The sequence below is a fragment of the Oncorhynchus mykiss genome, chromosome 8, assembly GCF_057628025.1.
Source record: "Oncorhynchus mykiss isolate SJ-2025 chromosome 8, ASM5762802v1, whole genome shotgun sequence".
NCBI classification, from domain to species: domain Eukaryota; kingdom Metazoa; phylum Chordata; class Actinopteri; order Salmoniformes; family Salmonidae; genus Oncorhynchus; species Oncorhynchus mykiss.
In genome coordinates this window covers 52,075,078-52,092,704 of record NC_143029.1, presented here as the reverse complement: position 1 = coordinate 52,092,704, position 17,627 = coordinate 52,075,078, and the positions used below count along the sequence as shown (strand labels likewise).

At 41.0% G+C, this 17,627-nt stretch overlaps 1 protein-coding gene and 1 long non-coding RNA gene across 2 annotated transcripts in view; both read right to left on the bottom strand.

Annotated features, from left to right (window-relative positions):
- Positions 1 to 820: 820 nt before the first annotated feature.
- LOC149981682 (uncharacterized) overlaps positions 821 to 17,627 on the bottom strand; it is a 161,010-nt gene continuing 144,203 nt past the window's right edge. Inside the window, exon 3 of the long non-coding RNA XR_016482427.1 lies at positions 821 to 845. This is a non-coding gene — a long non-coding RNA (uncharacterized LOC149981682). The remainder of the gene's footprint in view (positions 846 to 17,627) is intronic.
- On the bottom strand, positions 9,778 to 12,276 carry LOC110530038 (regulator of G protein signaling 21). Its single transcript, XM_021612806.3, has 5 exons — positions 12,113 to 12,276; positions 11,840 to 11,899; positions 11,660 to 11,721; positions 11,350 to 11,516; positions 9,778 to 11,192 (listed from the first exon to the last, which is right to left on the bottom strand). The coding sequence occupies exons 1-5, from the start codon at positions 12,193 to 12,195 to the stop codon at positions 11,007 to 11,009; spliced, it is 558 nt and encodes a 185-aa protein (XP_021468481.1). The 5' UTR covers positions 12,196 to 12,276; the 3' UTR covers positions 9,778 to 11,006.

The window sequence follows — 17,627 nt, the reverse complement described above, 5'->3', positions numbered from 1 at the left end:
TTCCATATCATGTCCAATCAATTGAATTTACCACAGGTGGACTAGTTTGTAAATGCAATTCCTCAAAATGTTCTTAGGAATTTGTAGTTTTCTTAGGAACTTCGTAAATATCTTCTTATGTGCCATTGACATTAGTGGCTTGCTTGAAACCAGCAAATAAGCCTATGTTACAGGGATTATCAGATTTGGTTATTTCATTATTTTTCACACATTATAGCCATCAGACTAGCTATATCAAAATCCAAAATGGATGACCAAGAAAAGAAATTGAAGTGATGGTGGAGGAAATAGCAGCCATGAAAGGTTATTGTTCGGGAGACTTGATAACTGCGGGGGTCACTGAAGAGACCAAAAAGAAAGGACGGGCGAGAGTGGCCAAGTCTGTCTCTGCCATCGGTGGTATAGCAAGGGACAGTGACGCCGTAAAAAAGAAGTGGTCCGACATCAAGTTGGCTGCTAAGAAGAAGGGAGCTGAGAGACCATTCATGTGGACCAGCTGGAGGAGAAAGTGTCGCCCATCATAGAGATGGTGGTAGTGGGACTGCGCGACTGGTAAGTTAGTTAGCTACGTTAGCTAGCTAACATGTAAAGACATTATGGCCAACATAGCTAACAACGTTAACGTAGATTGGAAGGCTGCCGCGGTCATCCCCCTCTTCAAAGGGGGAGACACTCTAGACCCAAACTGTTACAGACCTATATCTATCCTACCCTGCATCTCTAAGGTCTTCGAAAGCCAAGTTAACAAACAGATTGCTGACCATTTTGAATCACATCGTACCTTCTCCGCTATGCAATCTGGTTTCAGAGCTGGTCATGGGTGCACCTCAGCCACGCTCAAGGTCCTTAACGATATCATAACTGCCATTGATAAGAGACATTATGCAGCTGTATTCATCGACCTGGCCAAGGCTTTCGACTCTGTCAATCAGCACATTCTTATTGGCAGACTCAACAGCCTTGGTTTCTCAAATGATTGCCTCGCCTGGTTAACCAACTACTTCTCTGATAGAGCTCAGTGTGTCAAATCGTAGGGCCTGTTGTCCGGACCTCTGGCAGTCTCTATGGGGGTGTCACAGGGTTCAATTCTCGGGCCGACTCTCTTCTCTGTAAACATCAATGATGTCGCTCTTGCTGCTGGTGATTCTCTGATCCACCTCTACGCAGACGACACCATTCTGTATACATCTGGCCCTTCTTTGGACACTGTGTTAACTAACCTCCAGACAAGTTTCAATGCCATACAACTCTCCTTCCGTGGCCTCCAACTGCTCTTAAACGCAAATAAAACTAAATGCATGCTATTCAACCGATCATTGCCCGCACCTGCCCGCCCATCCAGCATCACTACTCTGGCTCTGACTTAGAATACGTGGATAACTACAAATACTTAGGTGTCTGGCTAGACTGTAAACTCTCCTTCCAGACTCACATTAAGCATCTCCAATCAAAAATTAAATCTGGAATCGGCTTCCTATTTTGCCACAAAGCTTCCTTCACTCACGCTGCCAAACATACCCTCGTAAAACTGACCATCCTACCGATCCTTGACTTCGGCAATGTCATTTACAAAATAGCCTCCAATACCCTACTCAATAAACTGGATGCAGTCTATCACAGTGCCATCTGTTTTGTCACCAAAGCCCCACATACTACCCACCACTGCGACCTGTACGCCCTCGTTGGCTGGCCCTAACTTCATACTTGTCGCCAAACCCACTGGCTACAGGTTATCTTCAAGTCTCTGCTAGGTAAAGCCCCGCCCTATCTCAGCTCGCTGGTCACCATAGCAGCACCCACTCGTAGCACGCGCTCCAGCAGGTATATCTCACTGGTCACCCCCAAAGCCAATTCCTCCTTTGGTCGCCTTTCCTTCCAGTTCTCTGCTGCTACTGACTGGAACGAACTGCATAAATCACTGAAGCTGGAGATTCCCATCTCCCTCACTAGCTTTAAGAAACAGCTGTCAGAGCAGCTCACGGATCACTGCACCTGTTCACAGCCCATTTGTATACGCTCCATCTATCTACCTCATCCCCATACTGTATTTATTTTGCTCCTTTTGCACCACAGTATCTCTACTTGCACATACATCTTTTGCACATCTACCATTCCAGTGTTTAATTGCCATGTTGTAATTACTTCGCCACCATGGCCTATTTATTGCCTTAACTCCCTAATTTGACCTAATTTGCACTCACTGTATATAGACTTTTGTTTTCTTTTTTTTCTACTGTATTATTGACTATGTTTTGTTCATTCCATGTGTAACTCTGTGTTGTTGTATGTATCGAACTGTTATGCTTTATCTTGGCCAGGTCGCAGTTGCAAATGAGAACTTGTTCTCAACTAGCTTACCTGGTTAAATAAAGGTGAAATAAAGTAAAATAAAAATCTCTGGAAGGACCTGAAAATACTTGTGTAGCGATGCTCCCCATCCAGTCTGACAGCGCTTGAGAGGATCTGCAGAGAAGAATGGGAGAAACTCCCCAAATACAGGTGTACCAAGCTTGTAGGGTCATACCCAAGAAGACTTGAGGCTGTAATCACTGCCAAAGGTGCTTCACAAAGTACTGAGTAAAGGGTCTGAATACTTCTGTAAATGTAATATTTAAGTTTATTTTTTATACTTTTGCAAACATTTCTTAAAACCTGTTTTTGCTTTGTTATTATCAGGTATTGTGTGTAGATTGATGAGGAAATAAACGATGTTATCCATTTTAGAATAAGGCTGTAACGTAACAAAATGTGGAAAAAGTAAAGGGGTCTGAATACTTTCTTATGCACTGTATGTACATCTACTGTAGGCAGGGCTAAAAGTTACTAGTCAATCAGGATGGATAATAAACAGAATAGCAGCTGTCTTGTCTCCCGCCGAAGTCAGTCCCTCTCCTTGTTCGGGCGGCGTTCGGCAGGTCGACGTCACCGGTCTTCTAGCCATCGCTGCTCTACCTTTCATTTTCCATTTGTTTTGTCTTGTTTTCCCACACACCTGTCACGTTCTGACCATAGTTATTTTGTGTTTTCTTTGTTTTAGTGTTGTCTGGACGTGAGCTGAGTGGGCATTCTATGTTGTGTGTCTAGTTTTCCCATTTCTATGTTTGGCCTGATATGGTTCTCAATCAGAGGCAGGTGTTAGTCATTGTCTCTGATTGGGAACCATATTTAGGTAGCCTGTTTTGTGTTGGGTTTTGTGGGTGGTTGTCTTCTGTCTATGCACCAGATAGGACTGTTTCGGTTTTTCACATTTGTTGTTTTGGTATTTTGTAGTGTTTATGGTCTTTATTAAACATGTTGAACTCTAACCACGCTGCGCTTTGGTCCGATCCTTCGTCCACAGAAGAAAGCCGTTACAACACCTGGATTACATCCCCTCATTACTTGATGTGTATATTATCCTCTGTTCCCCCCATGTATGTGTGTGGTTTTGTTTTTTTAATTTTAAGTTTAAGGGGTGGATCAGCTTAATATTGCGGAAAGAATGTTGCTTCCATCAATGTAATTGTCTGCATCATTTCCAATCCCCCATGTATTTTTTTGGTAAATATATATATCCATACACGCATGCATACATATACACATACCTATATAGACATAAATACTTTTTTTAAAGAATATACCTTTATTATTATTCCCCGCAAACCCTACCATCGATCCCCCAATTGGAGTAAACTAATAACTTCGGCTTTCACCTTCAATTGATACATCTGAATACACATTTTACAGAAACAGTCTATTTTACAATAGTTATTTTTTGTTTGTTTTTAGTCCTTCCCCTATTTCTGATGTCCATCCAGTTTGATTTCCATTTGTAACTGTGCTATTTCACCAAAGTTCTGAACCTATATACATTTACAGACCCCGTGTGTTTTACATTGTTTATCTGTCACGGTGTTCGTAATAACGATTGGACCAAGGCGCAGCGTACTTTGAGTTCCACATACTTTTAATGAATAAAGTGAAACTTAAGCAAATACAAAACAAAGAATTAACAAACCGTGACAATGTAGCGCGAACAGGCAACTAAACATAAACAATATCCCATAACCCACAGGTGGAAAAATGCAAATTAAGTATTATCCCCAATTAGAGACAACGATTACCAGCTGCCTCTAATTGGGAATCATGCACAAACCAACATAGAAAATCAAACCTAGAACCCCACATAGAAATAATAGACTAAAACCCCTAGTCACGCCCTGACCTACTCTACCATAGGAAATACAGGTTTTCTATGGTCAGGACGTGACATTATCTTATTTTCAGTCCCACCCTTCTGCTCCATTCAAACCCTCCCATCTATCTCTCAACAACATCCATTTCGGATTTCTATTTGCCATATATTTTTCAACTGTGCTGTGATGCTTCACAAAATAATTTAACCTTTCTATTCTCATAGCTTCTACAGATTGTAAATGAAAAATAAACATTTTTGCTAAAATAATTATTATATTATTGATTGATTGACTATGGCTTTTCAAATCTCCCAGTACTGGTGTGAGATATTGTTTGTTCGTTAAGTGTGTGACACTTCAGGCTGTTTTTTTTTTGCGCCGGGTACTGTTGTAACCCGTGGTTTTGTTATTTATACCCATTTTCAGAAATTTGTGCGCTATCACTTTTCCCCTTGGGCCGGAGTGTTGTGACGCAGTTGCGTCCGACTGTTTTCCTCTGCCTGAATAAAGTGTGCCTGTTCACTCATCTCTCCTCTCCTGCACCTGACTTCCTTCGACCAGCTGCGCACATTCTGACAGCAGCAGCATATGTGAAGAGTGTGAAAGTGTGTCTGGGTGTGAGTGGGTGTGTGTGTGGCGTCAATATGCTTGTCAAATCAAATGTTATTGGTCACATACACATGGTTACCAGATGTTAATGCGAGTGTAGCGAAATGCTTGTGCTTCTAGTTCCGGCTATGCAGTAATATCTAACAAGTAATCTAACAAATTCACAACAACTACTTTATACACACAAACGTAAAGGGATGAATAAGAATATGTACATATAAATATATGGATGAGCGATGGCGTGAGGCACAGGCAAGATGCAGTACATGTTGTAGAATACAGTATATACACATGAGATGAGTAATGTAGGAGATGTAAACATTATTAAAGTGGCGTTATTTAAAGTGACTAGTGATACCGCAATGTAAACATTATTAAAGTGGCGTTATTTAAAGTGACTAGTGATACCGCAATGTAAACATTATTAAAGTGGTGTTATTCAAAGTGACTAGTGATACCGCAATGTAAACATTATTAAAATTGTGTTATTTAAAGTGACTAGTGATACCATAATGTAAACATTATTAAAGTGGTGTTATTTAAAGTGACTAGTGATACCGCAATGTAAACATTATTAAAGTGGTGTTATTTAAAGTGACTAGTGATACCTTTAAGTCTGTTCATTTAAGTGGCCAGAGATTTGAGTCTGCATGTTGGCAGCAGCCTCTCTGTTAGTGATGGCTGTTTAACAGTCTGATAGCCTTGAGATAGAAGCTGTTTTTCAGTCTCTCAGTCCCAGCTTTGATGCAGCTGTACTGACCTCACCTTCTGGACGATAGCGGGGTGAACAGGCAGTGGCTTGGGTGGTTATCCTTAATCTTTTTGGCCTTCCTGTGACATTGGGTGCTGTAGGTGTCCTTAAGGGCAGGTAGTTTGCCCCCGGTGATGCGTTGTGCAGACCGCACTACCCTCTGGAGAGTCTTGCGGATGAGGGAGGTGGGGGTGGGGGGGGGGGGGGGTGGGGGGGGGCTCTCTCTGCTGTTTCGTGAAGTCCACGATCATGTCCTTTGTTTTGTTGACGTAGAGTGGGAGGTTATTTTCCTGACACCACACTATGAGGGCCCTCACCTCCTCCCTGTAGGCTATCTCGTTGTTGTTGGTAATCAGGCCTGTAGTGTCCACTCTAATGTCTGTAGTGTCGTTTGTAACCACTGTAGTGTTGTCTGCAAACTTGATGATTGAGTTGGAAGCGTGCATGACCATGCGGTCATGGGTGAACAGGGAGTACAGGAGAGGGCTGAGAACGCACCCTTCTGGGGCCCCAGTGTTGAGGATCAGTGGGGTGGAGATATTGTTTCCTACCTTCACCACCTGGGGGCGGCCCGTCAGAAAGTCCAGGACCCAGTTGCACAGGGTGTTGTCGAGACCCAGGGTCGTAAGCTTAATGATGAGTTTGGAGGGTACTGTGGTGGGGGCGGCAGGGTAGCCTAGTGGTTAGAGCGTTGGACTAGTAACCGGAAGGTTGCAATTTCAAACCCCCGAGCTGACAAGGTACAAATCTGTCGTTCTGCCCCTGAAAAGAAAAGTGGTGTTAAATGCTGAGCTGTAGTCAATGAATATCATTCTTACTCTTGTCCAGATGGGATAGGACAGTGTGCAGTGTGATGACGATTGCATCGACTGTGGACCTATTGGGGCAGTAAGCAACTTGGAGTGGGTCTAGGGTGGAGGTGATATGGTCCTTAACTAGTCTCTCAAAGCATTTCATGATGACATAAGTGAGTGCAATGGGGCGATAGTCATTTAGTTCAGTTACCTTAGGTTTCTTGGGAACAGGAACAATGGTGGCCATCTTGAAGCATGTGGTGACAACAGACTGGGATAGGGATTAGTTGAATATGTCCGTAAACGTGCATGCTCTGAGGTCGCAGCTAGGGATGCCATCTGGGCCGGCATGCTTGTGAGGGTTAACATGTTTAAATGTTTTACTCCTGTTGGTCACGGAGAAGGAGAGCCCACAGGCTTTGGTAGCGGGCTGTGTCAGTGGCACAATACTGTCCTCAAAGGAAGCAAAGAAGTTGTTTAATTTGTCTGGGAGCAAGATGTCAATGTCCGCGACAGGGCTGTTTTTAACTGTACACCCTGCCACATACGTCTCGTGTTCGAAAGCCGTTGAATTGTGACTATCTATACTGACGCTTTGCTTGCCTTGCGGAGGGAATATCTGTGCTGTTTGTATTCGGTTGTGTTTCCGGTTGCCTTGCCATGATTAAAAGCGATGATTTGCATTTTCAGTTATGTGCGAAAGCTGCCATCAATCCATGGTTTCTGGTTAAGGAAGGTTTTAATGGTCACAGAGGGTACGACATCTCTGATGCACTAGCTAATAAACTCGCTCACCGAGTCAGCGTATACATCAATGTTATTGTCTGAGACTATCCGGAACATATCCCAGTCCACGTGATCGAAGCAATCTTGAAGCTTGGAATCTGATTGGTCAGACCACCGTTGTATTGACCTGAGCACGGGCGCTTCCTGTTTAAGTTTCTGTCTATAGGCTGGGAGCAACAAAATGGAGTCATGGTCAGATTTGCCAAAGGCAGGGCGGGGGAGGGCTTTGTATGCATCACGGAAGTTCGAGTAGCAATGATCCAGAAAGCTACCATTTCTCACTTGTTGCGCATTCTCACTTGTTGCGCAAGCTACCAGCTACCATTTCTCACTTGTTGCGCATTCGATATGCTGCTAGAATTGAGGAAGTATGGTTCTTAAGTTAGCTTTGTTAAAACCCCCAGCTACAATAAATGCATCCTCAGGATGTGTGGTTTCCAGTTTACATAGTCCAGTGAAATTCTTTCAGGGCCGACGAGAGATCTGCTTGGGGGGGTATACACGGCTGTGACTATAATTGAAGAGAATTCTCTTGGAAGATAAAGTGGTTGCCATTTGATTGTAAGGAATTCTAGGTAGGGTGAACAAAAGGACTTGAGTTCCTGTATGTTGTTGTGATTACACCATGAGTTGTTAATCATAAGGCATACACCCCTGCCCTTCTTCTTACCAGAGAGATGTTTGTTTCTGTCGGCGCGATGCATGAAGTAACCGGATGGCTGTACCGACTCTGACAACATATCCCGAGTGAGCCATGTTTCCTTGAAACAGATACTGTTACATTCTCTGATGTCTCTCTGGATTGCAACTCGTGCCCTGATTTCGTCCACCTTGTTATCTAGAGATTGGACATTGGCGAGTAATATGCTCGGAAGCGGTGGATGGTGTGCTCGCCTTCTGAGTCTGACCAGTAGGCCGCTCTATCAGCCTCTCCTGCGGCGACCGCGTTGTTTTCTGTCGGCCTCTGGGATAAGATCGCATGTCTATGGTGGAGGTTCCGAACAAAGGGTCCGCTTCGGGAAAGACGTATTCCTGGTCGTAACAATGGTAAGTTGACATCGCTTTTATATCCAATAGTTCTTCCCGGCTGTATGTAATAACACTTGAGATTTTCTGGGCTAACAACGTGAGAAATAATACAGAGAAAAACAAAACTGCACAGTTTTCTAAGGACCTGAAGCGAGGCGACCATCTCTGTCGGTGCCATCTTTCTTATCAACTGTGTGTGTATTTTCGTGTGAGAGTTCGTAGTTGGTGAAATGTGTAGAACATTTTCTCTACGCCCCGTGGCAACATGTGTAGAATTTAAAGAAACTCTGAAACGTACATTTTTACTCTCCGCTGTCAAGTGAAGTGCCGCTAAAATGTTTTGCTCGCTAGTGCTCTGAAAGCATGTGTGGGTATGCAGACCCGCGATCCACCGTGGCCACTCATTTTTTGTGGGCCCCCCACCCCATCAATGTTGCCTGTCCCTGATCTAAAAGCAAAACCAAATTCCAATGGAAAATGTAAATGTCCGATTTTTGGTTTTGTTTTCACCTTAATGTGTTATCACTGCGCTTTTAACCATTTAAAAGCACAACAAAGCTCAATGGGTATACAATGTGAGATATTTTGAATACTTGTACAACAACTTTATATTTTGTCACATCTAATAGCACAACCAAATAACCTGGATTGCAGTTGAGATTACATTAAAGTACACGGTGCAAGTGATCAGTGCCGTTGCAGATTATTCTAGAATTTGTGAAGATTTCCTTTGCATGCTATCTTGAACCTGCTATTCATTTTAAGGTTGAATAAATATGGTTACATTAGTTTGTAAGATAGCCTTAACTATAGGCTATTTACTATATTACAATGGTAATATTGAGTTTGGTTGACAACATAACCAAATATCAACATTTAAAGGAGATGTATCTAATGCTTGGATAGTTCCATCTGAGCCACTGGTTTAATCCTATTCTTGAAATTTTATTTTTGGTTGAGATGGAGAACTGGATCCAACATATAATTTGATAATTTGTTAACTGGCTATTTACTGTATTGCAAAAGTGATAGTGAATATTGTTTTGTTGTCAATGCAACCAAATATCAACATTTGAAGGAGATGTACAGTATCTTCTGCTTGGATAGTTCCATCTGTGCCACTGAGTCTGTCTTTAATCCTAGTTTGTCTACAAATTAATATATATGTTGGAATCACATCTCCATTTCAACCAAACATCAAAGTTAAAGAATGGGACTAAATCAAATTTGAAATGCACTTTAAATACAGTTTGATTTAATTTAGTTATATTCTTTAACTTAGATTTTTGGTTGAGATGAAGTGAATCCAAAATATGTATTATTAACTTGTAAATTCCATTTGAAATCAACCAAAACATGAAACAGTAGAGCTTTCTCAACAATCCTTCTCACAATAGCACATTGGTAGTAAGTAGTCAGTGGCAAATATCTAAACAGGGCTTGGTTAAATAGATCAACTCTCCAGTAGGAGGTGCAGCCCAGCCTATTGTTTTTTTCTTCTTAGAGGGGATATTATGTTGAAGATCTGACGTTGTTTCAATGGTACAAATTCAACATATTTTATATAAAGTTTGACTATGTTGAAAATTGACTACTATGATGACATAATCCTGTGGAATAAATTTCACAAAACAGTTTGTTAGAATCCAATGTATTTTCCACGTAGATTCCACATCACATTAAGTTGAGAAATTACGTTGAAACAATGTTGATTCAACCAGTTTGTGCCCAGTGGGATGGTGGTTTCTGGGAGCATGGAAGGAAATGGATTCTTGTGAGTTTGCCTCCTGGACTGCCCCACTTCCTGTGCCTTTTGCTTACTTTGACTTGTTTGTTAGTGTCATTTTAAATTGTATGGTTTGTAAATGTTCCTGGGCCATGAGAAAGGCCACGGATGAAAAGGTAAACGTGTAAACCATTACTTATTATGCATTAAATGGTGAAACTAGTCCCTTGTTTCCTGCTTCTGCCTGCTCAACCCAGATCCAAAAGAACCTGTCATATTTCCACCTCGTGACATTACCCTTTCAGTAAAGTTTGGGAAGCGTCTTAACAAATGCAGTCAAATATTAGGATATTTTAAAAGTGCTTTGAAGATTTGAAGCATTTACATTTTTGTGAATTTGTGTTTTTACTAAATGTATAATTTAGCTGTTCGAATTTGGAAACCATGGGCCATTTTATAAATACACCTATAGAAATCTGAATTTTTCACAAATATCCAGTGTATCGACAGCATTTTTCTTCACAAAATCAATTCTCCATAATGTTATTTTTTAAAGCTTACATCACAAACATGCCTCATTGTGTTAAAGTAAACAAAATTACCCATTCTAAAATTGTGGCTTAAAAAAAAAAGTCAAATTTAGTAGATTATTTTATCAAATGCCTTATAACTCAACTGATGACCTGCAGATTATGTGCAACTGCAGATACCTTCTCATACAGTTACAGCCCTGACTGTTTAGATCCTACATAGTAAACATCCCCGGAACTTTGACACAGAAAGTCCCTAGCAATAACATGCCATGCATGGTAATCCCCTGACACCACCATGTCTCTGTCATAGAAATAGAATCAACACTTTATTTCTATGATCTCTTTAGTCCCCTTCTATGTGACATATGTTCCTCTTTCAAGTGAAAGCACATAGACTAAACACAAATGTCAAGAAGGCTTGCCAGCACAGTCACTTCTGTATGTTCCTCCCAGCATTCCCTTAGGCCTCGTACATCTGTACCCAGTATAATTCACACTCGGAAGCATCTTCTTATGAATCCTGTTTGTAAGAAGCTCCCTGGCTGTGAAACATTGCAGTCCATTGTTGGAAGCCTCAGTTCAGTTTCTATCATCGGTATTCATTCACATCTTTGTGTAGTCTGATGCGGAGTCCAATAGGGTCCTGTAGATGTTGGATCTGAGGAACCTGGGGTAGGAGTCTTTCTCCATCAGGCTGTACACAATCCTCTGGGCCTCGTCGAAGCAAACTGTGGAGGGCGTCTTCACATTCTGCCCGATGAGATCTCTGGTCTTGTGGTCAATGTTGATCTGGAGAGATTTAGAGGGAATTGATGAGACTTAGTGGATACAAGAAGTAGATGTGCCTCATGCAAAGCAAATGTGGCAATAAAAAGTAGATACATACGTGATCAAAGATCTACATGTTTTTGTGAAGTATTATACTATGTTTGTGAGTACAACGTGCCTCTTTCGGAGCCTCAGCTTCAATGTATGTCTTGTAGATCTTCTTGGCCCTGGAGGACAGCCTGAAGGAGGACTTAATCTTCTTGTAGTCTTCACAGATCAGCCAGAATTCAATGTTCTCATCACTGAACTCTGATTTCAGAAAGGCCTGAAATGTTGCCATGCCATCTAAAATGGGCATGAGAAGACATACTTAGCTAGGCTTTAAAACCTGCAAACCTACGAAAATGGACATATGATCATCATACCTTCAATGGTTCAACCTCCTTTTGTCTGTTTAAACGTTGTTTTGACGAACATGAAATGCTTACATTTTGATGTGAGAAGTCTCTCCAAAGACTGGGACCACAGGATAATTTCCTCAGTACTAAGTCTGTAAAGGAGGAGGACAGTTATTTTCAGATCAATACACTGGATGTTAATGTGGATGGTGGATGGGTCCTGATAGGAAAGGCTCATGGATATGGAGAGTCTATCCTTAGGCTATTTACCGTTCAGTGTTAGGGGCATGGGAAGATCTGCGTTGTAGTCGGGACCTCAAGTCGCATCCCCTGAAACAAAGTAAATAAGTAAAAGCATACACAAAAAAAAACATGCACATAAAACCTCAAAGTTATCTTGCTCCTACGTGCAAAGGCAGCCAGCAACATAATTTAGTGTTTTTAAAGAACAATTGTTTTTAAGAATCTGCAACTGTGCCGAATGACCAACAAACCAATAAATCAATGTGGAATGCAAGCAATACTTTATCAGCGAATACTCACTTTGTCTGCTTTCTTCTGTTGTCCTCCATGTCAATGTTGAGTGGATGCAGTTCCCTTGATGGTGATGTGACTAAGATAAGCATGTTTGGGGGAACACGATCATTGGGTTCTTTGTATGTATTACTCAGTGTTGGAGTTCTCTGCTAGCTTGTCAAATTGTGTCTGTTTTGACAGTCCTCCAAACACCCTCCTTTATACAAGCGACGGCTACTGTGATGTTAGTGTGTGTAGCGTCACCCGTTTCGTTGGCCTCTAACCACAGAAAAAGAGGAAGTAAGGGATGACGCTAGCTTGTTCACACCAGTGCAATGCAACTGACTGTCTGCGTTCAGAAACCTGCACAGGTCATTGCCTACCGATATTAAGGCCAGGGTATGCAAATGTCACGTGGAAAATTAAACAACCGATAAGCAAATTCTTACCTTCACTCTGTGGGCTCAAGTAAAGAACACGGTCCTTTGTTTAATTTTTTGAAACACATTTGTCAGGTGGAAGTGATACTTTCATTAGGTCTTTTGCTTTCATGTCCCATGATAGTGGAACTGTTGCGTTTTTTTAAATTTTTTTACACAATATAAACTTTTGCCTTTTCACAAGTATAACCCCAATAATTTTATCTGGAGTTTTTGGCAGAAGAGAACAATTGAAATAGGTCAAACCATGCAAGCAGAATAATTTGCCGGATTCGTCAGTGAAAATCCCACTGTCCACCTTCAAGTCTCACTTCTCCTTATGGTACACTTCACCTTACTGTATGACATCAGTAGTGGCCTCTGACATTTATTTTTCCGTCACAGAGAACCAATCATATGTAGTATGTTAGATAGATGGACAGATCGGGGCCAGATCACAATAGATACAAAGAGGATTTTGTCCTGACTAGATGACTAAACATGTTGTTAGTTTATTTCCATCAAAATGGCAGATCTTTATCAGATGACAACTAAGCAGACAAAACTAGCAGTCACAGTGTTGCTCACAGTTAATGTCACCATGAGAAACCAGTCAGGATAGACGTAAAACGGTCACATGGGTATGAGAACTCGGTCACATGGGTATGAGATCTCATGCACAGGCTGACCTGCAGCATATAACATCCTACTTCCAATACAGTCCTCAGGAATACATCGTTTCATGCTATACATGATTTCAAATGAATAGATCGTATTAACATTGTATATCCATATTTAAATCAACATTGTAATTGAATATTGATCAAAGTGATGCATTTTTCAACTGCATGCGTGGGTGGGCATGCGTGTGCGCTTGTGTCAACTTTTTGAAACAAACCACATCTACTTCCACTTCCTCTTTCCTTAGCAGCCAACTGAAATGTGTTATATAATGACATGACTAAAAACAAAACAAATACATGAAATATCCCAGAAATGAAATATATGGGAGTCGGTGCATTCGACATGAGGTTGGCAGACAGTGAATTTCACTGACAGGATTGGCATGTTAACACGTTGACTATATATATATTTTGGAAATCTTTTGGAAAAAAATAACACTAACAAATTTTCATAGTGTTGTACACCGAACATACCTCCTAACTGCAGACCATGAAGAGACTGCAGGGTCGTTGCTGTAATGAGTACGATGGGAGACAGAGTGCTGGTTTCAAGCGCAGGGCGCAACAGGTGTTTATTAGTAAAGGACCACAGGAGAAGGCCGGTAGCTGGGTCCTGGGGCAGGCAGAAGGTCATCCAACAAGGTAACAGTACAGTCAGGGAAAAGGCTAATGACATAGTCTGGGAGATCAGGCAAGAGATTGATGACTAATAATGATGACTGATGACTAATAATAAAAGAGCATTGTTGGTGAGGATGGCCAAAAACTACGATACACGGGAGGACTCATACGGACCTAAACAGCGCTCCGACTAGACTGTGTATCAAAACAAACAATACCTCACAATGATGGGGTGCAAAGAATTGAACTAAATAGTGTGTGTAAATGACATACAGGTGTGTGAACAGGTGATCAGACTTCTGGTGATTGGGATCTGGAGAGTGAGCTGCGTTCAGGGAATCGATGTGTTTGAGAGTGTGAGCTGGAAAGTGGGCTGGAAAGTGAGCTGTGTTCAGGGGATCTATTGTATGTGTTTGAGAGTGTGAGCTGGAAAGTGGGCTGGAAAGTGAGCTGTGTTCAGGGGATCTACTGCATGTGTTTGAGAGTGTGAGCTGGAAAGTGGGCTGGAAAGTGAGCTGTGTTCAGGGGATCTACTGCATGTGTTTGAGAGTGTGAGTTGGAAGCAGACGTTACAGTTACACCACAAAAAAAGCAGAAGAAAGAAGATTTCGACACCCACCATCTCAGATTGTTCTGGAATTGTTTCTGCTGTTAGAAACAGATAGGATTAGCATTCCTGTAACATTACTTTGTTGAAACCTAATTTGATCTCTGAAAATGTAAGCTGATTGATTGCATCCAAGTTGGCCATTTTCATTTATAGGATTCATATAATATTGAATAAATATAGTACCTAAAATCATATTTGAACCAAACTTTTTTTTATAACAATGAGTTAGACATTAGGAATCCAAACGAATGGACAAAAGACAACCACGGACCCACACCCAATACCAATCCCACCCCAACAAGTATACACTGAGTATACAAAACATTAAGAACACCGGCTCTCTGGCTGCTGACTCATCTTCACACAGTTGATTGAAGTGCTGATCCCGCTACTGACGCTGGGCCTCAAGTGTCTTCAGGCATGAGGCCTCGGTCTCCCTCATGAAGTTCAGGTATTCGCTGGTTGTGCTCGCAGTGTTTCCTCTTCCCTGGGAAAATATATAGGCAAAAGTAATGAAATGTACAGTACAGTAATTATAAGGTACAGACTTCATAGCAAACCTGAGGGCAACCAGTGTGAGCGCAGTCTTGTTCTCCAACCATGTATTATCTCATAAAATGTATTACATCTTATCCAGCAAAGGCCAGTATGCGACCAATCAGATTTACCAAGCAGATTCATCAAAGATGCAAATAATAATTGTCTTGGGTCTCCTTGAGTAATGTTTAGGATCATAACCCTGCCATGACAAAAGCCCTGTAGAGATGAGCTTGCTCTGTTTGAGACAGCTAAATTGTGTGATAAGGGCTTAACAAGTGAACATGACGATCAATTGATATTGAACTGTTTCCAAACCGAGAATGGAACCTGGGTGTCTGTGGGTGCTGGGCTCTGAGGTTGTGGCTTCACCATTAGAGCATGCAGCTTTCTCTGGGTCTGTAGGTTCAGGAATGTCCTCTGAAAAGAAATGCTTGCTCATTTATTTAGAATTCAATACAGAAATATCTAATATACATAAGTATTCACACCCCTGAATCAAGACTTTGTAGAAGCACCTTTGGCAGAGATTACAGCTGTGAGTCTGTAAAAGTTTGTAAAAGCTTTACACACCCGGATTTTGCAACATTTTGCCCAATATTCTTTTCAAAATTCTTCAAGCTCTGTCAAATTGGTTGTAGATCATTGTTAGACAACCATTTTCAGGCCTTGCCATAGATTTTCAAGTAGATTAAAGTAAAAACTGTAACTCGGACACTCAGAAACGTTCACTATCTTCTTTGTAAGCAACTCCAGTGTAGATTTGGCCTTGTATTTTAGGTTATTGTCCTGCTGAAAGGTGAATTCATATCCCAGTGTCTGGTGGAAAGGTTTTCCTCTAGGATTTTGCCTGTGTTTAGCTCCATTACGTTTCTTTTTTATCTAGAAAACTCCCCAGTCCTTAACGATTACAAGCATACCCATAACATGATGCAGCTACCACTATGCTTGAAAATATGGAGAGTGGTACTCAGTAATGTGTTTTATTGTATTTTCCCCAAACACAATACTTTGTATTCAGGACAAAAAGTGAATTGCTTTGCCACATTTTTTGCAGTATTACTTTATTGCCTTGTTGCAAACAGGATGCATGTTTTGGAATAGTTTTATTCTGTACAAGCTTCCTTTTCACTTTGTCATTTAGGTTAGTATTGTGGAGTAACTACAATGTTGTTGATCCATTCTCAGTTTTCTCCTATCACAGCCATTAAATATTGGTCTCATGGTGAAATCCCTGAGTGGTTTGCTTCTTCTCTGGCAAATGAGTTAGGAAGGACATCTGTATCTTTGTAGTGACTGGGTGTATTGATACACCATCCAAATTGTAATTAATAACTTCAAACCATGCTCAAAGGGATATTCAATGTCTGCTTTTTATTTTTTTTACCCATCTACCCTTCTACCCTGCTCTTCTTTGCGAGGCATTGAAAAACATTCCTGGTCTTTGTGGTTGAATCTTTGTTTGAAATGCACTGCTCCACTGAGGGACCTTACAGTATGTGTGGGGTACAGAGCTGAGGTAGTTATTCAAAGAATTATGTTAAACACTATTATTGCACACAGTCCATGCAACTTATTATGTGACTTGTTATGCACATTTTTACTCCTGAACTTATTTAGGCTTGCCATAACAAAGGGGTTGAATATTTATTGACTCAAGACATTTCAGCTTACTTTTTAATTTTTATTTATATAATTCCACTTTGACATTATGGGATAATGTCATTATGGGATATTTTCCCACAAAATGTGGAAAAAGTCTAGGGTTGTGAATACTTTCTGAAAGTACTGTCAGTATGTTTTGTTTGTATCATGTAAGGTCGGCTGCTCCGGCTAACGTCAAACATGTAGCTATGTTCCCGGCATTGGCCTTCCATGGATGTTTACATGACAAGTTATCTACCTTGGTTTACGTCTCTCGCAGTGCTCACTCTGACATGCTACAGCTAGCTATGCTGAAGACATTGGTAGCTAGCTAGATTGTAATTTAGTGACCATTCCTTTGGATTTTTCACGAGTTACTCATTGTTAGAAAAAGTTTTTTGGAAATGGGATGTTAGCTACTATATTTATTGAATATTATATGAATCTCATGAATTAAAATGGCCAATTTTGGTGGAATGCATTATCTTCATTTCTCAGAGATCAAATTATGTTTAAACAAAATAACGTTGCAGAAATGCCAATCTTTCCTGTTTCTAACCAGAGAAACGATTTCAGAACCATCTGAGACGGTGGGTGTCATGGCTTGCTGAATGATATGGAACGACCCGGCATTTAGATAGGATTATTCTGAATTGTATACATGATTGCAACCAATTATACATAACTAGAAAAATACAATTCCTGAGTAATATTTGTGTGCTTGCTCAAGCTGTCCAAATGTATTTTGATGGCTGTGGGAGAAGTTTAAATTGTTTGAGCCCAGTGTAGAATTCAAGCCCAAACAGAAGGTAAAGCAGTCGTAAGAAGACATTGGAGACTTTCTATGATACCAGATGTACTATATTTTGGGCAACATGCCCTCTCTGTCTACCTAGGCTTACTTTGCATGCCGTCACCATGGTTACAGAAGGTATGCAAAGTTTCATCCATCAGGGCCAAGGTTCAGTAATGCACCTTTTGGCCCTACGCACAATGAACAAGCATTGTCAGTGCATCTAAACACCGTG

Coding starts and splice junctions, on each gene's coding strand:
- LOC110530038 (XM_021612806.3), bottom strand. CDS start 12,195: ATGCTTATCTTAGTCACATCACCATCAAGGGAACTGCATCCACTCAAC. Junction 11,722..11,839: donor CATGCCCCTAACACTGAACG/GTAAATAGCCTA, acceptor CCTCCTTTACAG/ACTTAGTACTGAGGAAATTA. Junction 11,517..11,659: donor GAGACTTCTCACATCAAAAT/GTAAGCATTTCA, acceptor TGCCCATTTTAG/ATGGCATGGCAACATTTCAG.